The 18,968-nt window shown below is 44.2% G+C and overlaps 1 protein-coding gene across 2 annotated transcripts in view; it reads right to left on the bottom strand.

Moving 5' to 3' along the window:
- LOC120959269 (uncharacterized) overlaps positions 1–18,968 on the bottom strand; it is a 62,360-nt gene that overhangs the window by 41,633 nt on the left and 1,759 nt on the right. For both annotated transcript variants that reach the window (XM_040382549.2, XM_040382550.2), the window contains exon 2: positions 17,386–18,801. In XM_040382549.2, the coding sequence (XP_040238483.2) occupies positions 17,386–17,397 (12 nt within the window). In that variant the 5' untranslated portion in view covers positions 17,398–18,801. The remainder of the gene's footprint in view (positions 1–17,385; positions 18,802–18,968) is intronic.

The raw sequence follows: 18,968 nt of genomic DNA, 5'->3' as shown, positions 1-18,968 counted from the left end.
CGTTCCTGCGTTTGTCCCTAACAGCTTTCCATCCAATCCATTTTAGCCTGTGCGCGTCTCCGTCTCTCTCTCTCTCCTGCTCAACCACGTCGCTATAATGACGGTAGAAAACATTCACCACGAGGCAACATATTTCCAAAGCACTCGCCTTTTTTTGTGCTCCAAAACACAGCCAACAAGCGCAACCCAACCAACCACCACCCACGCGGCTTGAAATACACTTTTGCTACTTTTGTTTATTTTTTCGTGTTGCTTTATTTCTGCTCGAAAGATTCATGCTTAACTGGTTTTGCTATTCTTTGTAGATTGATTTAGAAGCTCTGCTTCAAGCGCGTAATTCATAAATATTATCACAAACTGTATGAAAGTCTTTTACTGTTTCACACTACATTTAGTAATTCACCTGATTGTTTTGTAATATAGTTAAAATTGGTAAATATGATAAACTTTATTATTCTACATGAGTTGAATCCATTCACTGGAATTATACTAACTTAGCCATATAAACCTACCAGATGAGTTTAAGATATATCTGTTTAGAAAAACGTCCACCCGTATCAGATTCGAACCGACGACCTGTGTTACTGAAGACCGTACGCTTAAACAATGCGCCATGAGACCGCTCCTATCTACACCACGATAATAGCCAATACAAGCAACATGCGCAAAAGGCACACTATTCGTTGCGATGATTTATTACACTTTTGTTTATTTCAATTGAATCCTGTCCCATCCATTACTTGTACCTTCTCTTCTGGCTTATGACTCATTGTGGTGAAATTATAACATTACCTTCGAGGCCCAACCAACAAACGTGCACACTTGCTTCTCTTCGCATTCGCGCAAGCACAAAGCAAGCACAATCCCGGGCTATCTGGAATTTCGGTTTCCACCAAATTGAATGAATTAAAGCCACCACCATTGAAAGACGTACAACATTTACCGTAAAAGCACACAACACGACGGGTACGCAACAATGCGCTACAAAACATACGCCAACAGAAATGAAACGATGACGGGAAAAGGGAAGATCCCTGCTGTACACACAGAAGCAAACACAAGAAGCTACAGTGCCGAGAGGCTGCTGCTGAATGCCGAAAGGAAACCAAAGCACCGGAGAGATGAGAGGTGCAGCAATAGGAGAAATAAGTTAAAAAGCGATCTTTCGCAGCGTGCATCTTCGACATCATCATTCCGCATCATGTTTTCCGGTTTGGCAATGGCCAATGCACCACAAAAACATGAAAACCCACGGACAAAACCCCGGAGAAGTGGATAGCATATCTCTTTCTCTCCCGTGGTGGGTCTTGTGCTTGCCCTGTGTCTGCCCCTGCTTTACCTTCACAGAACGTCTGCGTCTTTATCGTCATGGTTTCTCTACCGCTGCCGTGTTTCTTCAGAACAGTGTGTGCCTTCTTGCCTCTTCGTGCTTCCTGCCATACCAAGGGAAGGGAAAACGCACACCCAAATCCCGACCAGGTCTTTTCGCTCTTCCCATCCACACGCTTTTACTCGGTAAGGTATTATTGATTTCGACCTGAAAGCCCCGGCTGTCGGCGCAGGCTTTTCATTGTGCGTGACATTTCCTTTTCATCTTTTGCTTACCCCGATTAAATGGACTACGCTTTGGACAATTTTCTATAACGCCATCCCCGTTGATTATACGAATTAAACGTTGATAAAATACATTTTTACACAATCAAAAGCTATATGTAACTTTAATCAAAATGAAAATCTTTTCACATTTAACAGATGTTACTATCACCACTCACTCACCCACATAATTACACCGGCGATAAGCATTCCGTTTCGCAATCAATCAACAAAGATTTAACAGAAAAAATCAAAACAGAAAAGAATGAAAAGCGATGCAAAAAACCATAGCACAACATACCGAACTGCTATATAATAATATTTGCATAAATCTGCCAAACGCTGCGAGTGGTAAGGGCGGAAAAAAACACGAACACGAGAGAAATAAAATAACATGTATCTGCTTGTGTACTTCGACGGAACGTTTTCAACGGCGCAGGCAAGCAGAGGGACAGAGCTAGGGCGGGGATTTTCTTTCACAGCTATATTTGCATTGAAAATCAATTTGCCTTTAAGCCACGTCCGGGGGCGTTTCGGTGAGCATGAAAATAAGTGATGAATTTAAGGAAACATTTAGCTTAATTTCTGTTTCATTCATATCGTTTTTTGACAAATTAAAACAAAATACGCTTTTCAGTATTGATACAGCGACAAGAGCTATATTTTGTTAACTCCTGATGGTTGCTACAAGTAAACCCAACGCAACATTCTCCCTTTAGAGTAAAGATATATGCCCAAGAGAAGATATAAGCAGAAAAGAGATATTTGAAAAGAACAGTGTACAACAATTATATACATCATTTTCAAGTTCATTTTCTGATTGCGCTGCAGAATTTCCAATTACGTATAAAGGTTATACTCATTACTAGAAAATAATCAAAGTAATAAATGTATTAATTGTTGAAAAACCTGAAAGCTTTTTTTGTGTTTTCAAAATGCAATTAGTCAATGCTTAGTTAATTGTAAGTTGCAAGGCTAAAGCTTATAAATCTCTAAAATGTCACTGAAAAACAAATTTACAACACTCATTAATGCTCATGCCCATAATGCTGTGTCATTTTGCAGATACAATTTATAATGCTGACATCACCAATACTTTGTTCAGCTCGAAGAGACATTGGAACCGGCCCTGGTGTGTGGACACGAGTCCGAGGCCAATCTTTATCCGGCGTTATTCGACCGGACCGATTTCGTTTCCCATTTTTCGTCTCGCAGCGAAGAAGCTGTCTCATCTGCCTCATGTACACTCACGGTGGACACACACACACACACATACAGCCAGTGGTGCAAACTATGCACTAGCGTACCGAGTGACAAAAGCAGTGCAGCAGCATGTGCAGCGCGCATCCCCCCGGCCCGTTTTTGCTATCCCACAACACGCCCAAATCCCGCTCGGATCGATACCGAGACGAGAGCGTGATGGTCCCTCCCTTCCTTGGAACCCCCCTAACGAGCAGCGGGATGAAAGCAAATGAGCAATCGGTTTATGATGGAACCCGGGGACGGGGGAACAGTCAGGGCGAGCCTGTCCCTGATCCTTTCCCGCGCCTGGCCACCCTGCGCGCTGACCGGTTTTCGTGTGCACTTGAACGGTTCTCGTTCGTTGCATATATTTAGAATGTTTCGCTCGTCCGACGCTCAACTGCAACACATATGCACCTCGCTGCTGGTCGGACACAATTGTGACCACCTACTAGAGACGCCTAACCTACCCACCCAGGTCCTTTCTTTCCCAGTCCTCTCCCCCATTCCATCGCTAAGTGTACACAGTATTTATATCATTATTTTACTTCAAACCTATCGTGTCGTTGGCGTGTGGACCCGACCGAACGAGCGGGACGACTTTTGCTGCCCTGCACACGGACCTTCTGGACGAGATGAAGAAACTTATCGTTCGCTATCTACGTACCACCAGGAGGGCGGCATAGATTTTATTTGCCGGAAAAGCCTCCCCATGTTGCGCACTCAATCGCTTGCAAATTGCAAATGCTGTTCGTTAGAAATGGCCGCTCTTCACTCGCCTTCATGTGTTGTGTTACAAGTTCCAAATAAAGAGCTCAGGAATTATGCACTCTGCCAGAAAAGACCATCGACCAGTACCGAGAAAATGTGCTACAAAACGACAGTCATGTTCGTACAAGCGGATTTTAATAACAAAGTGAAGTTCACACAGATTCATGCCATATCAATTGCAATTGATTGGATAACACACATATGCTTCTCGTTCACGCCTTTACGATCAAACAACCATTACCGCACGTTCTAGTGCGAGTATTCATCCATCAAAAAAACGTTACCAAAAGACACATGCAACGTAAATCATTGGTAATGAATATCGTCAACAGAAAGGAAGAAAAAAAAGCAGTTCACTCTCAATCCGGCTTCAACATTAAACCGGCCTCCGCGCCGCAATGGACAGCCACCAAATAGGAGGAAATATGCTTTATCCCTAAAAACCCACTCCCGATTCAGGCAAAACGATAACCACACCACCCAAGCGACAACGGTAGAGAGAGGAGAGCCACGCACCAAAAAAAAAAAACAACCAAACAAACACATCTTCCATCTTCACGCAGTGCCTCGCGCTGACCCGAGGGGCGCTGGGGCGCAATTTGGGGTGGCAAAAAAGCATCCCCTTAATCCATCGCTCGCCCTCCTTCCTTCCTCGGCAAGGAAAATCAAGGTTTAACGAGATGTGGAAAAACTGAACAAACAACAACGGGCAGGAGAAAATGAATTCGCATCATGGTCCACACACCACCTCTCTCGCTCTCGTCTTTCTGGCTCTCCTCGGCCGTGTGCTTCCAAACACACGGTGAGTGTGAGATTAGGTTATGCTGAATGTCTTCAGAGTGAGCAAGATAGCGGCGCATCAAGCCCGAAACGAGAGCAGAAGCCGGAGGATGGACGACACGGCTGGGTAACACGGCAGCCACGGCCGCAAAAACCGAAAATGTGCCTCTCGCTCACGCGCTGCTCGTCCACAAAAGCGAGAATATAATCGGAATTTATATTCACCGACGGGGTAATGGAAAACTTCCGCCCTTGCCCCTACTACTGGCCCTTTGCAGGACATGCCCAGGCCCCTGTACAGCCCTTTGTTCAAGCCGGATTGGCAAAGCCCTTCTTCCTTTCGCTGTCTCTCTTTTGCTTGCTGTGGCAGAGGCAGAATAAACACATTTCCAGTTATTATTGAATGAACTTTCATAATTTGTTTCACACTAATCGAAACCTGGTTATTAATCGCTCATTTTATTAAATAACTCTTTTGCGATTGCTACAGCTGAGAATGGCAAAGGAAAAAGCTTTAAATTAATGACTTATTGTGGGAAGTATGCAATATGGTTCTCTGTTTTTGGCTATTTATTATATTATTTTATTTTTATATTAATTTTACTAAATAATAGTTAATTAAAAAGAGCAAATTGTACACGCCTACCAAGCCCAGCGCCGTAATAAAACCGAAGCCAATTATTGTGCAACGTTTTTCCACTGGCGTGTTTTGCGTTTATTTTTAGGTACATTACACAAACACTCCTATCCTGTAACCTTTAGCAAATGTTGATCAAAACTTTGCCTGAAACCTTCATCAGAAGTTGACTGGAACCGAACCGCAACCGTACCGTCCCCCTCCCACCACCCGTGTGGCCTGTTCCTCCTGACGAATCCTCTGCACAGTCTCTCTCCTGACAAACAAGGATGGGAAATCAGATGGAAAATTGTGTGCTGGAAAATGTGCAAAATCAGGATGCGAAATACCGGGCGGCGGGGACGGGCTGAATGGGAGGCTAAAATGGCTAAGAGAGCTACCAATGCTGGCTCTACCGAGTCCTACCACCACCACCACCACCCGTCCTCTCGCACGCTCCCAAAGAAACACAAGTGACTTGTGGAATAGCAAACGACCAACAAACACACTAAAGTCGAACCGACTCTAGTCGAACTGTACCGTACTATTCGATTCGGCTGTTGAGACATAGCAGCAGCAGCAGCAGCAGCAGCCTGAAGAAGCACAGCGACGACGACAACGATGGTAAAAGTTTCACAGCAATGTGAAAAAGCGGAAAAATCGATATCATTTTACGTCAAATCCAGAGCCTCACTGGAGCGACACAATGATGTATTTTTGTTTCTTTGTGTTTGTGTGTGTGCTACGTAGACGTGTCTATGTGTTTGTGCGCGTGTGCATGCGTGTGTATGTGTGCCAAAAAAGGCACCGAAGGCACTAAAGCGTATGTGTGCTCTGCTAGAGGTTTGTCGCGACTGTTGCACGCTTCACAAAAGTTTAAACACTTCGAAAAGACTTTTCTGGAGACAAATCTAGTATAAAAGTTTGTCTAGGTTTCAAAAATTCACAAACTCCGTCCAATCTTCATCACATTTGTCAAGGATTGTAAGGCGATGGGTAATAAGTTTGTTAATGCTCCCAATTGCCCTGCAACACACACACACTTTTTACGACACCTTAACGCGCATCGCCGCATTTTTACAATCTCAAATCAATGTCAAAAAGTTTAACCAATTTCCCCCCATTTTCAATTGCGGCCCGCAAAATCGAACCCGTAACCGGGAACGATTTTTCCCCTTTTTGACAGGAAAACTAGGACAGGAAGACCCGCGCTGTTGCCCTTTTTGTGTGTGTTGGTGAGCGACTTCCTTCAAATGTGTATCGTCATTTGTGTAGCGGAAGGAAGCTGATTATTCACGAAAGAATGTGGTTAAATACTTGTGACAGTTTTGTGAAAAGCAAAATCTGCGTAAATACAAAAAAATACTTTAAGTACACTATTTTGAATTATTGATAATTTTTTGAATAAAATATCGATTATTATCTTATTTACTCTTCAAAACTATAACTATTATAGGAAAACATACATTTGCCATTCCTTTGTACAATGCATCAAACCGGACAAAAGCAAAGACTGCGCCATCAACAGTGCGATGTCACAACGTAAAGAAAACCCCCTTAAAAACCCTTGCCAAGAACAGCCGAGAGGCCAAAAGTGGGAAATAAATAGCTCGTCCATACAAATCGATTGTATTAAAATATTAAAGCAATTTTCGAAAAAACTTTTATCACCCGAGCACCCCACAAGGGTTTCGTTATGGGCTTCCCTCCCTTGCTCCCTGCCGTCCGGCTTCCCCCCCCCCCCCCCCCATGCGGGGAGGAAGCCAAGTACTTGCGCCGTACTGCCCGAAGGCACAAGCGCCGCGCCTTTATGTCGTTTGGTGGCGTTTTATGCTTTGACCAACATTAAAATAGCGTGCGGAAGAAAGAGAGCGAGAGAGAGAGAGAGCGCACACAAAACCTAGAAGCGCTTAAAACCGGCTGAATGAACCTTCGGCCGCAAAAGGATATGCACGGCTCGTTGTTCCCGGGAACGAAGGGGGAATAGGAAAACAGTAGATAAAAAAAGCAGCCAAGTTTTCTTCGCCCGACAGAACGGAGCGGGGTTCACTCGCTTGCGCGCGCGTTTGGAACCATTTTTCGAAAACGATGGTTTTGCAAAACTTTTCCCGTTTATCATTTAGCAGCAGCACCACCTTCCCACCCCGCGAAGCAAGTAAGCGCAACAAATAAGAGGTTGCAGAAAGAAAAAAAAACAGTAAACTAGAAAATTCGAAACAACGGAGAGACCCCCAAACAAACGGTGGGCTGTAAGGGGAGTGCGCCATGCAAAAGGGCACGGGGAATACAAAAGCAAACACCCACACACACACATACCACCATTTAGGAGCGGGAGGAATGGCAAGGAGGAAAAAATAGAGCATCCGTTCAAGTTCTGCGCACCTTACCACACAGAGCAGCGCGTTCCTGACTCCTCCCTGCCCTCCGCAACACGCCATGGAAAGTGGCAAGCACTCGGCAGCATAGCGCCCCTCACCCCTCCTGCCCGCCCCACACAGCAACACAGAGAGCGAGAGATATGGATTTATGTATGAGAGTGCCTTTGTACCATTTTACCGGTGCGCTATTTTGTGCCTTTTGCATACTTTATATATTTGTTTTGTGGGTGGTGGTGGTGGTGGTTTGATTGCTGTGTATTGTGTGATAGGTTTTATCAGCTTTCGGAACGCGAACGAGCTCCGGTGGCAGATGTTCTCTACATATAAATGTTAAATTACCGTGCCACATGAAATCACCAAATCGGAATAGTTGCTCATAACTTCATAACTAATTTTATGCGTCAAAATAGACTAGTAGAAGCCTGCAAAGTGGATTTGTTGTCGTAGTTTACTTGGTTTTATTACACTTAATTCTAAATACCCAATATGCAGACTGGTTTTGTGATGTCAAGTACCACACGCCGTTATGACGTCATTCGATGCATTCTCGTGTCGTTTATATCTTTAATGACATCAATATTGTTTTACAATATCTTACAAAACTCCTACAGAATGTTAAACGTCTCCCTCAACAACTCCAAACCCCACAACAGAATAAAACACGCAAAAAGCTTAGAAGCCTTAGAGCAATTTCATAAATTAAGTGCCACTCTCTTTCGCTCGGCTGTCGGTGCTCACGGAGCCGTGAAATTTATAATTCCTTGCTCAAAATTGGGCCCAACCCAACCCAATTAGTCAACACACGCTACCGCTTAACTGCTAAACATGATGTGTTTTTCGAATGTTGACCGTTTCAATTAAATAAATCATAGGAATAGCGTGTTTTTTTCACGACCAAAAACGACAAACCCTCATCTCTAATGCCGTTTTGTGCCAGAGCTTTACATTCTCTTCCTTTTGCAATTCCTTTTTGCACAGCTGCATCAGAAAAGGATCAAAAGCCACTTCCTCTTCATCGCTCGGTGTGAATTTTCTGCAGCAATTCTCAATCCAGCAGTAGCTGTTGTATGATGTTGTGTGGTTAGTAAATCCATTAAACAACCTACTTCTTGAGCTGACGGCGGCAGCCATTTAAATAACTATCGCACAGGCATACATGCTTTGCGCACTTAATATTTTTATTTTTTTTATTTTCACTCTCTATCTCTCTCCTCTCTTGTGTGACTTTTATTTCCCATTGAAAAAGGTGCAGAAGGAAAAAAAACGAAATCCCCCTAAAATATATTCCTTTCAACAAGCGAGCGAGCGCGTATGAGCTCTTTAATGTTTGCATTATTGATTTCTTTTTCCTGCCGAGTTCGCTCGGCTCCGTTTAAGGATTCACTTTCCGCCACCTTGGGGAGTGGAGATGAATTGCCCCCCTTCCTCCCCTTCCTCCACGAGTAGTAGCGGCGATATCGCGTGTAAAAACCCGGGTCGGCCGCAGGTTCCTTCCACTTTGTCACACACAATCCCCCCATTGGATGTGTGCGCGCCCGTTAGTCGTAGAGTAGAGCGGCATTGCTTTGGAACAGAAGAACCGACTTTGACTAAAACATGAGTGTGGGAGAATCGAAGCTTTCCATGCGCTCGCTTTTGTTTTGTTGTGCAAGGGATGTACGGGAATTAGTTTCGTTCAGGAAAAACCACGGCACGGTATCGAGTGTTCGCGATTGTCGCAACATCGGAAAATGCGAGCATGCTCTCTCGCTTCTTTTCTCTCTCTTTCTATCTCTCTCTCCCTTTCTCGCTCTCGCTCACTTCGGGAAAATGTGTGAGGGAAATCTTTCCAAAAGTGGAAAAATGTATCCAAACTCGTGCTGCTGCTGCTGCTCTCGGGCGTTGTTTTCCTTTCCCATTCCCACAAACGAGCGAAAGAGGGAGAGCGGATCTTTATTTGCGAGCGCAACAAAACCCCGAACGAACCAACTGCTGTCGCCTGCCGGAAGTTATCGGCAGGCCCGGCACCAGGGCTGACTACCGAACATACCGACACATACACCGACAAGGGGGAGAAGAGAAGCAGAGGCACGAAGCGCATTTCAAAATACCACCGGAACCGGGCTGCTGCTGCTGGTAGTAGCACAAAAGAAAAAGCGAGCGCAGAAGCAAAACTTTTCCCGCTGCTGCTGTCCCTTTTCCACCGGGCAGGATAGAGAGAGAGAGAGAGAAGGAGAGCAGATCCTGGACCGGTTCTGTGTCCTTGTCGCACCAATTACTTCCCTTGACGGCCGCATGGGAGCGTCATCTATCCTTCTTTAGGGAACGTTTTGGAAATGACCCTTCGTTGGCATTGCCAGCCGGGTCTGGGGGCCTTTGTTTTGTAGCTTTAAGCGGCATTAAAACCGCTCAATGGGAAGGCACAGCAGCAGGGACACATCATCGTGTCGCTGTTACTTCTGCAAAGAATGCAAGAAATTGGGCAAAATATTTGTCCAAAAAGAATCATAAAACAATCATTTTCCGAATTCACCCTAATCGTTCCTGCTTTATAGGAAAGGAGCGCTAACCTTCATTCTTCGCCACGCTATGGTATATTATGAAAGAAGCATTACGCTCTGTTCCTCTTTAATGCATGCAGTGGGAACTGAAGCACATGCGATGCCCCGCGCGCGCTCCAAACACAACAGAGCATGTGTATATATCACGCAATCGTTTCATGACTCTGCAAATCAAATATGCGCATTCATTGCTACAAAGTATGTTTGGCGTATGGTGTGTCGTTTCCGTTTTGATTCCCTTCTTCCCCTCAACAAAGAGCGCGGGTTTAGAGAAGAAACAAATTTGCCCAATCGTTTGTGTGTTCTAAACATCACTCTTGTCCAAGAGCAGCAACAAAAACCCTTGAACTGTTGCGATTAAAATGACACGTTGCAATTTCGACCATCGATATCATCATCCCGTGACCGCCAGTGGTCCCACTTGGGAGTGGATTTGCCGTTTTAGCTAACGATTTAGTGTGTGTGACCTTCTTTCTCTCAGCAAAAAGCCCATCAAAGCCGTTGTTCACAACGGAACTCCGCGTTCAATTGGAGAGCTATCCGGTGGGCCGTCGTCTCGAGAGCTAAACCCGGAGCTGAATTGAAATCTGGCGAGAGAGAAATCTTTTCATTGCAATATGGGGTGTCTCTGGTAGCACCTTAAAACATCAACCACCCTCGGCCATCATCCGGCCATCGGTGTCAGTGTGGGCAATCATCAAATTGGACGGTCTCTCCTCTTGCCCGCACCAGCATCAATTTATGAGAATGTACTTCTCCGCCTGACCTCGCCAGATTGTGAAACACACTCCGCCACAATTACCACCATCCATCGCCAGCAGCAGCAGCAGCAGCAGCAATAGAATGGAGGAGGTACACGTCATTCGTCATTCGAGCGGAGAACGCTCAAACATACGTTTTTGTCCTCTAATACTCTCTCACACACACAGCCACACGCACACACACACACACACACAAACACGGCTGATGACGGAATAGCGAGATGTTTTATAGCTGCGACTTTGTTGCCTTTGACATCACTTTTCATGGTTTTGATTATTTGCTTCGTATTATTAACCGCTGCGCCAAACAGTTTTCAATTGCCAAACAAAGACGCATTTCCGGCTGGGGCAGGAGCAGGGAGCGCTCAAATAAAAGAAGCAAGGAAAATGCGCATTTTCATACACAAACGGAAACTAACCGCCCCGCGCCACTCACTTGGGGATCGATTTTCCATTCGAAATGGCAGGCCAAAAACAACGCTACAACGCCTGTCAACTGAAGCAAACAAGTGGGCGGTATAAACGCGCGCAAAGTGGCAAACCGGGAAGGAGGAAAATGAGATTAAACGAGAACGAGGTGCCTCAAGGCACTTCTTTTCCACAACGGGGTGGTGAAGGGGGGGTGAAAAGATTATTATTTACGGCGCAGAGAGAAAGTGATGATAAACAACGAGTACGTGTGTGTGTGTGTGTGTAAGTGCTCGCGGCACGAATGGAGTTGCATTTTACGTAGCGACGACAAGACGTCATTGCTAAGGGCTTTAGGATAAGATAATGCGACTAAGAAATTATTCTTTTTTTAACCTTTATTGTGTAATGATATGGAAATAGTTCCAGTGCGTATTATTTTTCGCCAACGAAACGTCTCGAGCGTAATTTTCCACCCCAAAATAGCATATGCTATAAGTAAGAGGAACTATTTTTAAATCTCATTTCACAACCGTCTCAAAAAGTTGATCTTAAAAGTTAATTCACGACATCATAAAGCCTGGTACCCTGGAATATGACCGGGAAAAAATGGAAAGAATTCAATTACCAATTAAGGCACACTCGCACACAGCATACGGGCCTTCTGCTGCGTTCAATCGAAAAGGTTCTCTCTATTTTCCCTTTCTCATACTTTTTTTCTCCACAGAACCTTCCTCTTCTTGCTTCCTTACCCTCATGCGTCCCTTACAGACCGCTTCCCTTTTTGTCCACAATTTTCACACCGATTTTTGTACGCCACCATGACCAAACACTCGGCGCACCATTCGTCGTCCATCGTCGTGCCGATTAGAAAACGGACAAGGGGTAAACGAAGAGCCGTTGTTGTTGTTGTTGTTGTTTTTGTGCCTGCTCTTTTCTGATTCTGAAACGGTTGGGATGTCCCAGCAAGCAGTCAATGCATCGGCTGCGCAGCAACCTTCACAGACGATATTGAATTCAATTGCAATCAAACGTCGTTCTCGTGAGTCGTACACATCGATAGGAAGAAAACGATAAAAGAGCTGAGAAGCACCGGCAGACGGGCAAAAACCGAGATTCAATCCAGCGGAATGTTGGCTCATTCCAGCAGGCGAGATAAGGTTTACAAGAATTGTACGAAAAAAAACGGATCTTACAGTATTACTATTGGAAAGTGTGAAAGGTCTAAACGAAATCATAAGCTAAAGCTTCAGCCTTTAACCGTATTGAATTGTAACGATGCATCACCATGGTTCAGCCAATAGTGCAATGCGTAGAAGCATGGATATTACACGACCCGTCGCCAGTTCGATTCTTATCAAGATTGAATCTTTCCAGGAATTTCTCTGAAGCACATGCAGATAAAACACCCCAACAAAAGATTGATGTTCACATCGAGAGCTAAGAACGAAATAACAATTACTACCACACATTTCATATTGAAGTTGAACGAAGCTACCTTCCCGGAAAACGATATAAATATCGATTGACACACATTCTCTCCACGTTTTATGACGCCGCAAATCGTTGAAACATACTGGATGGGTTTTTAATAGAATTTGGAATTACATTTTCCATCGCTGGAAAACTTACAAAAGCATGTTAATATTGTTTAATACGCATGTACATTTGTATCTTTATTCTAAACCAGTAGAAACGGAATTGTGCGTTCTATGAAATATTATATTTATTTGCATTCTGTGTTTATTTTCATGATACATGAAACAACCGATGAGTCACATCACTTTACAACGAATTTTCCAACCATTGCATTCAGATTCAACAACAGATCACACAGCTTACATTCCAGGAAACGATGCTACATCAAACAGCCCGCCTTTTTCACGACTAATTAAAAGCCCATCCCCGCAGAACCCCGCGATTGCGATCTAGTGCCTGTGTGTGATAAACTTTCGGGAAAAATCAACCACCCTTTTTTTCATTGATTTTCGACCGAATCAAAAAGCTACCCTTCCCCTCATCCATTCCTTTCTGATCGTAGGATTGGTATGGATTTGGGCAAATAATATCTCATCTGATTCTGACACGTGTAATCAGTTGCACCAATTAGCGCAGACAGCAAAATGCAAACGCGATGATGATGCAGCAAACGAATGTCACTTCAATGTGCAAAGGGGAGTGGTTGTGTCGAAATGCTTTTAATCAGCATCCAGAGCCGAGCGGATTGCATCAATTCTAACCAAACTGTTTTCATTTCTAATAATGTAGCAATGCATTCCAGTCACAAGAGCGAACGAACAGCAGAACATAGAAGCGTGATTCGTGGAAAAATAAATGTGGAATGTGTTTTTTTTTCGCTCTAACACAACCTCATCCCACAACACATCCACCTGTTGGTATGAGTGGTTTTGCAGTTTAATGTGTGTGCTTTCCCTTGTGTACCGAACCTGTGGTCAACCTCCGGAAACATGAAAATTAAATACCTTTCTCCCGAGCAAAATACATCGATCGCAGGAATGCTCGCAGCATACGTAATGTACAGTATCGAAACGCTAAGGGTGATTAAATCCACGATTAGCCCCGTGTTTCGAGAACATTGTTTAAATGAGCCTCTCGAAAGTGACCTATTTCTACCAGAAGAGCTAGCGTTGCTCCCTACAAGGAAACATTGATGTTCTTAACATTTATTCCACAACAATCGATGGATTATTCTAGTCCGTTTTGGTACAGTTGGTCGCCCGCTTTCAAATAACTTTCAAAACTAAGATTAAAACAAATTGCAATTGCTTTTAGTAAATGGCTTTGCTTTCAAACTGCTGTAAAATGTAAATTAGTTCCAACGTATATCCTTTTATTGTAGCGAATGCAGCTTTCCTCATGCAGCAATAACTCATACAAAAAAGGGTATAGAAAGCAGGCACATGATAAAGCACACCATTTGGACCAGCCCAGGAGTATCATTCATTTGTCCACCAGCTCTGACCATTACTGGCCATGGGTTTGACGGATATCGATGGAGCCAAAGCCAAAGGGAAGGCACGGTATCGATTTTACTACTCCACAAAATGCACCAAGAGAGAGAGAGAGTTGAGTGTGAGGAGTTAAAAATAGTTTCCTTCGCTTATTTTTTCTCAGCGCAAATTTACTGTCCCTGTTCGCTGCGGCGATGGGACGGAAGAGATGTCACGGACACTGGATTTATGGCAGCCAAGGGGACTGTGGGGTGTAGAGGTTTGCCTTTTATGAGCATGTATTACGGTAATAACGCTGGATTGACGAGCTTCATGTTTCATTAGTTACAGATAACAGTGTGCACACGGTGTTATGCATCTTCCTAAAATTGCACCTCATAAAGACTCATGCACTTTGATGGCAAGAAGCATCAACGCTACCCTTCCAATAAAATCACAACACTTTACAAACTGGGTTTTACTAAAAAAGGAACATCGGATCAGTGAGTTGCAGAAAAAAGTGCTGACAACAGTTAAAGTTGTAGCTCAATTCAAACTTGCGGGATATTAAGAACATTCAAGAATCTTCAACTTTTACCATAACTGTACATACTTAACTTACGAAACTATTGCGCTCTATGACACCTAATCCTCTTGTTGGAGCAGGAAAAAAGCAAGTACTCCCATAGACCAAAGTACAAAAAAGCGCACCCCCTTGGATTGCCAGCAATAAAGCGACAACACGCTCACACACACACACACATATTAAACCGTGACAAAAGACGACCACGTTAAGCCACATGTGACTAACTATTCGAGGCCACCAACATCTAACAACATGCGCACAAACACGAAGAAAACGAAACAAGAACACACTGCTGCTCGTCAAGTTTTGCGTTATTTTCCGCAATCGTCGATGACGGACGGTGGTGCATGCATCCATTATGTTCTCTACTTGGGGATCCAGTCATAACTCTGGACACCCTCCGGAAGAGGAGCAAGAATCTTCTATCCATCCACACAGAAGACGGAGAGAGAGAAAGATTTTACGACCGAATGTGAAAAAACACGGAGTCGAATAACAACTTGAGCAGTGAGCGAGGGATCACAAGAAGCGGTACCAGGCAGACAGGCAGGCAAGCAGGGCCACATCATCTCACACGATTTTGAACGGGTTTCGGGCACGGTAATAAAATGGCATCGAAACCGCGCAACACACATGCAATGTGCGAATTTAAACTCTAATTTCCACATGGAAGGAGAAAAGGACAAAAAGGAGCATATCTGTTAGCCGGATTTGAGTGGTTTTCTGAGCAACAATCAGTCAGTCGGACTCGTCAATGACGCGAACGAACAACAGCAAAAGTTTTGGGCTCTTCCCGGGATGTACAAGTGTGACGTCATTTTATGATTTACGATGCATTCCATAGCCAACAAAAAAGTGCTCAAGAAAGTTCGAAACATTTGGAGCCATTAAAATTGTACCGCAAAGTGGAGTTCTCAAATATAGTTTTGTCGGGATGTGAAATCCGTAAACACACTTTGCAGACCTTCTTCCAACAGAAAAAGAAAGAACCTGTTTGTCATGGACAAACCAAAAAACCCCGTACACTGGTTGTGTTTTCTTTTAATCAAACTATCCATCCCATCAAGCATTTGGCCTACACGAAAGACTTATTTATGGCGTGACGTTTTAGCAATAGTAAAACATAACAAAAATTCTCGACGCATAAATCATTCATACTGATACCACCGCAGCAGCTAATGCTATTGGTGGAAGATGGATTGTAAAACCCTGGTATATTATTGGTTTGGATCTGGTCAAATCATTATCATCGTGAAGTGTATATTTGAGCGGGAGGGTCTTTGAGCCTGGAAATTAAAATTACCTTTTTTACGAGCCATACACACCCCACAAAAACAGACACGAAAGGCATTAGGCGAACGAGTGGGGGTCCTAATAATAAGGTAGGCATTTTCCAATTTGCTATTTTTATTTCGTCATAAACCGGGTCGAACGTTCGGGCTCATTCTATAACAGAGCTTATACAACACAGCTCCTTCTAAGAAGCATTTCAGCTGTTTTGAAACTTTTTTTGGGGTGAGATTTTCTTCCCGCACCTGCACTCGTATTTGCTTCTTCCACAAACAAGCGGCCTGTACAGAAACTTCAACTTTCAATGACCGACCCGCAATCGACAAGTTGATAAGAAAATAGAGTTAAGCAGAAGAAAGAAAAAAAAACACAGCTGAACAAAAGCGTGATAGACATCTCACACACTGTGAATGCTTACAATACACAAGAAGTGCAACAGACGAAGAAGAAAATAGCGCCACTTCAACACACACAGAACAGCGCACAACAAAGTTTTGATAACGCCCTGTCGGGGCAAACACATTAGAGCCCGAGCCCGTTATCTGCCGAAACCCGTGCACCCCCCGAGGGCGATTGTGTGCGAAGGGTTACACCGCTCAACGGCAGGAACAGAGCAGGTTAACACACACACACACACAGTGGGAAGGAAATTAACATGAAATTATCTTCCCGAAGCTGCGCTGCTGTTTGTCGCGCTTTGTTTTTCTCGGGCGTCCTGCTCGTTCGCCGCAGATTATGCTATATGACTTTCCGAACCCCCCGGGGTAGCGAGGTAAATCAATGCAGCTGCAACAAGCCAGCTGCATTCACGCTGCATTCGCTGGTTGCGAAACAATTCGCATGAACGAGTTGGAGGTTTACATTCCGGGAAGAAGATGGGGACGTTCAATGGGCTGTGCAGTGTGTGCGTTCTTGTGAAGTATGCCAATTGGATTGATTGTTTTTCCGCTGAACACTCGTTATGCAGTTTTTGGAAGCGAGACGGGCTGTTTGCCTTTACTGAAGCTATTATCAGAGCAGGTCAAAGGATTTTCTAGAAATATGTTTTACAAACAAATCAATACTTCTTTTACAATCACAACCAACAATTTTAATTGACAAAAAGAATGCTCTAAGGCTTAATAAAATGGAAGGAAAAAGATATCCAAGTTATAATTCCACAAAAACGGAAAATTTATTTAATTTAATAATTACGTTTTCCACCGAAAACGAACTTCACCGATAATGCCCCACCATAACACGGGAGCGCCGCGCCACCGGAGAGGATAAACTTTTTGCCAAGCCAAGTGTTTATTTTGCACATTTCCCGGAAAATTACCCCTTCCGTGGAAAACGCTACTCCTCCCTCGGCCCCTCTCTTATCACTTTCGCTGTGCGTTAATGTAAATCTCCCACCACCACTCCCAACGCAGATTCTCTTTCTCCTGCGAGCCCTTAAAAATGTCAAAGCTGTCATTTAAACAACTCACCTTGATCTCCATAATCGAGCCGTAGTATGATGATGCTGCTGTGCGGAATTGCTTCCCGATGTTGCTGCTATTGCGCTGTGCTATCGGATATTGCGTTCACCGTGTTTCAATATTGATGATGTTAGTTCCACCTGAGCGAACGAAGTTGCCTGCTGCCGCTGCTGGTCGTTGGCTCGGCGGTGGCTGGCGCTGCTCCGTTTGGCAGCTATTTTTTTTCTTAACGGACACAGCGATTTACCTCTACTCCGCGCGCTTAGTCTTTGCACCTTTTGCTTCGGAAAGCAAATTCATTGGCAGGAAACAACAATGGCAAAAAAAAAACAACAACCAAAGATTAAAAAAAAAACCTTAAACGAACGCTGTAATTCGTCGTCTCGCGGGGGCAACCGTGAACGCGCGCGAGAGGGATAGAGAGAGAGAGAGAATGGGCCGAGAACGAGACCGCACTCTCGCGCGAATAACTCGCCCGAACGGAGAATGGTGAGCGAATTAGCTGACCGACCGAACCGCGTGTGTGATGATGCTCGGGGAGCGCGACGAGTTTCTCCTTTTGGGGACGCAACACAAAAAAACCGGCTTTTATTACGTGCGCACACAAGGGCGGAAAGGGCCCGCTGGAAGGGGGGCCAAGAGCGCGGCCAGCCGGAAAGATTCGTGGGCTTTTTTTTTCGGGAGGTTGCTTTGCTTAATTTTATCGTGTTTAAAATGCGACTACTCGATTCGTTTTTTTTTTGGTTGGATCCGGTTACCCAAGCAACAACAACATACACATTCGTAGGAATCTGTCAATTATCTGACAGCCGGTTGCACGGTGAGAGGGGGAGAGCGGTGTGTGAGATGGGGTTCTCACCTTCGGCACGACTATTTTGGATGGGAAATGCAATAATGCACTCGCGCTTTGTAAATGCGGGTACCAGCCACCATCACCACCTTCTGCCTGCCCCTTCAGGAGTTAGAGTAGCTCCTTCTTCTTCTCCTACTTCAATGCTTCCACAATCCCACGAGACGGCATGAGACGGGAGAGAACCGAATTCTCATTAGCAAACAGAGGGCGGCGACACTCACAAATGAGATATTTAAACGATTGCTTGATTGAACATACTTTCGGCCGATTTATCTCATTAGCTTTTCCACAATTCGCACTGCACACACCTTTGCCGTCATGCATATACACACACTCTCGCACAGACACACACGCACACACGGCGAGAACTATTATTTAACACTAGCCGTATTCCATTCCGCTCCAGGAGATGGGAGAAAGATATAGCTACGCAAATATTACGATGTTACGGCTCGATTCTATTTCACCAAAAAAGCGTATTTTTTTTTATTTTTCCTCCTGTGAGAGTAATAATATTCGCTTGTCACAATAGTAAACAGCACACGTCACACGCGATGGTAGGATGAAAGGTTCTGAGCAGAAGAAGAAAAGAAGAAGTAGAAGAAAAACGGAATTAAAAATAATTCATGAAAAATAAATACATTCGATTCTGCTATTCCCATTGCGCATGAAAATAGCTCGTAAATACTGGTACACTGTTAAATTCAAGTACTTATTGTTCCTCCTTAATTTATTTGTT

This window comes from Anopheles coluzzii, chromosome 3 (genome assembly GCF_943734685.1).
Source record: "Anopheles coluzzii chromosome 3, AcolN3, whole genome shotgun sequence".
Lineage (NCBI taxonomy): Eukaryota > Metazoa > Arthropoda > Insecta > Diptera > Culicidae > Anopheles > Anopheles coluzzii.
The sequence above is the reverse complement of the archived record's forward strand: the minus strand, read 5'-3'. Positions and strand labels throughout refer to the sequence as shown.